At 46.8% G+C, this 2754-nt stretch overlaps 1 protein-coding gene across 1 annotated transcript; it reads left to right on the plus strand.

Annotated features, from left to right (window-relative positions):
• Positions 1 to 325: 325 nt before the first annotated feature.
• On the plus strand, positions 326 to 1818 carry LOC123409675 (peroxidase 47-like). Its single transcript, XM_045102544.1, has 2 exons — positions 326 to 642; positions 745 to 1818. Exons 1-2 carry the CDS (start codon positions 424 to 426, stop codon positions 1492 to 1494), a joined length of 969 nt encoding a protein of 322 aa, XP_044958479.1. The 5' UTR covers positions 326 to 423; the 3' UTR covers positions 1495 to 1818.
• Positions 1819 to 2754: the final 936 nt, after the last annotated feature.

Consider the following 2754-nt stretch of genomic DNA (forward strand, 5'->3'; position numbering starts at 1 on the left):
TGGTAATTTGTGTAGGATTATCCTATTTTTTCAGTTTCGTAAGATCGGTGTTTACGTGTTTGTAACTTAAATTTATTTTATAAATGAGACACGTATTATCATGAAAAAAAACTGAGATTTTTTAGACTTGGACAGACCCATCGCACTATTCTTGGTAGTGCCCTGTTTTTGGGTTCATTCATGTACTGCACTAGCACTATGCGCCATTACATACGTTAACAAATAGTGCTACTCTAGGTCACACACAACCCAATCAATCACGCACGTACATGCATGCTTACGGCGCGGCTATAAATACCGGCTCACGCTGCACTTCCACAGCATGTGTGCTCAGCGCTCACTCGTCGTCTTCTTCTTGTACCTGTCATCGATCACTCGAGGACGGTACTTAGCAAGTTAGTGTCGATCACTGAACCAGTCAAGATGGGTGCTGTCAAGAACCTTGTGAAGCTCTTGATCCTAGTCGAGGTGGCCGTGGCCCTGGCGGGGCCCGGCGTCGCCGCGCTCAGCATGAACTACTACGGCATGAACTGCCCGTTCGCCCAGTACATCGTCCAGAGCGTCGTGAGGGATGCCGTCATGGACGACCCCACCCTCGCCGCCGGCCTCCTTCGGCTCCACTTCCATGACTGCTTCGTCCAGGTACGTATTGCTCGATCTCATGGTGCATGATTCATCTATGCTAACTGACTAGCTGTCCACTTAACTAATTTGATGGTTCATCGATCCATGGCGTATATATAGGGATGCGACGCGTCAGTGCTTCTGGACTCGACGCCGGGCAGCAAGGCGGAGAAGGAGGCGCAGGCGAACAAGAGCCTGCGCGGGTTCGAGGTGATCGACAAGATCAAGGACACCCTCGAGGCTCAGTGCCCCGGCGTCGTCACCTGCGCGGACATCCTCGCACTGGCCGCCAGGGACGCCGTGCTCATGGTCGGGGGCCCCTACTACGACGTTCCCCAGGGCCGGCGCGACGGGAGACGCTCCGTCGACACAGACACGCTGACCGCGCTCCCGTCGCCGTTCCTGAACGCATCGGCGCTCATAACCCTCTTCGGCACCCACGGCTTCAACGTGCAGGACATGGTGGCGCTCTCCGGCGGGCACACTCTGGGCGTGGCGCACTGCCCGGCGTTCACGCCCCGCCTCAAGTTCGAGGCGTCCACGCTGGACGCCGGGTTTGCGTCGTCCCTGGCGGCGACGTGCAGCAAGGGCGGGGACTCGGCGACGGCGACGTTCGACCGGACGAGCACGGCCTTCGACGGCGTGTACTTCAAGGAGCTGCAGCAGCGGAGGGGCCTGCTGAGCTCGGACCAGACGCTGTACGAGTCGCCGGAGACGCAGCGGCTGGTGAACATGTTCGCCATGAACCAGGGCTACTTCTTCTACGCGTTCACGCAGGGGATGGGCAAGATGGGGCAGATCGACCTCAAGGAGGGTGACCGCGGCGAGGTCAGGAAATCCTGCAGGGTCGTCAACAAACCCAGCTGGTAAATTAAACTAAGCATGCACATGCGTCAACGCCGTAAAGAATCAAATCAGATCCACAGAAATGGCACAATATATAACTACAGGAACACGGTACTAACTAGTGTATTAACTGTCGTGTGTGTAACAGTACTTCTATAACTTGTGAAGGTGTTGCGTTGCGAGATTTGCCAATAAATGTGCATGGCAGTATGCACTAACATGCCCAGCATGTAATAAGGTGAAATTAAGCGAATATATGCTGTAATACAGGACATTTAATGTAGTAGCTCATGTACGCAGTCGTGTAATACAATACATATCACACAATATATGTAATCACATATGCAACCATGAGTTTTGGAGGCAAGTTCTTTTTTATTCTGTTCAAGACAAAGGGGCAAACTTTTATCTTTGTTTTTGTACAACTATATTTGGAGGTATTGTTACAAAACCATGTCGATCACCAAGCTACACATGCCTACCAAAATCAAGATACAAAGAAAATTTAGTTGAATTACCGGCTTCGAAATTTCTACGGCTATTCTCATAGATAAACCGGCATTCTTCAAAATCGTTCTTTCTCGCATTCAACTCCTTAATCACATTTTAAAAAAGAATGAATTCCAGTTTTTACCTTTTACTTTAACATTTTTGACACTAATTACCTCATTTAACAAACTTTCATCAGATTACACCATTTAGTAAAAGTTTTATCAGTTTTTACCTCAGTAATTCTTTTCAAAGCGATCTGCCAACTAACTCCCTACCATTAGATTCCTCTTGGCGTTTTTTCCAATCCCCGAACCAGTCATTTGGTTTAGCCACACTTGTTTTTTTTTTCTCATAGCTGTCAGATGGATGTGTGCACCACATCGCAAGAAAGAGAACAGTTATCTTGAACGGTCAAGTACGTTCAATTTTGCATTGTATGGGTTATGGTTCGTAAATTAATTGTGATGATATTTTAGTTTTCTTCCTCGATACAAAACATCAGAGGAAGCATTTAATTTATGCTTTGGTAAATCATTAAATAAAAACTTCACATTCTATTTTACAAATCTGCAGTGCTATTGTCGAACATGTGTTTTTTAGTATAGAGCTCCAATGATGTGTGTTTATTTAAAATCAGTACTACAAGTTATTAACATAATAGGATGTGATTTTTCTCTTCAATAGAATTATATTCTTGGCCCTTAGTCTTGACTCTCGAGTAAAACATGATTGTTGCAAGAAGGCTCTAAAAATTAAAAGGGATAAAAACAGTTAAAATTGTCATTAAATGGG

The sequence above is a fragment of the Hordeum vulgare genome, chromosome 7H, assembly GCF_904849725.1.
Source record: "Hordeum vulgare subsp. vulgare chromosome 7H, MorexV3_pseudomolecules_assembly, whole genome shotgun sequence".
Taxonomy (NCBI): domain Eukaryota; kingdom Viridiplantae; phylum Streptophyta; class Magnoliopsida; order Poales; family Poaceae; genus Hordeum; species Hordeum vulgare.

Coding starts and splice junctions, on each gene's coding strand:
- LOC123409675 (XM_045102544.1), top strand. CDS start 424: ATGGGTGCTGTCAAGAACCTTGTGAAGCTCTTGATCCTAGTCGAGGTG. Junction 643..744: donor TCCATGACTGCTTCGTCCAG/GTACGTATTGCT, acceptor GCGTATATATAG/GGATGCGACGCGTCAGTGCT.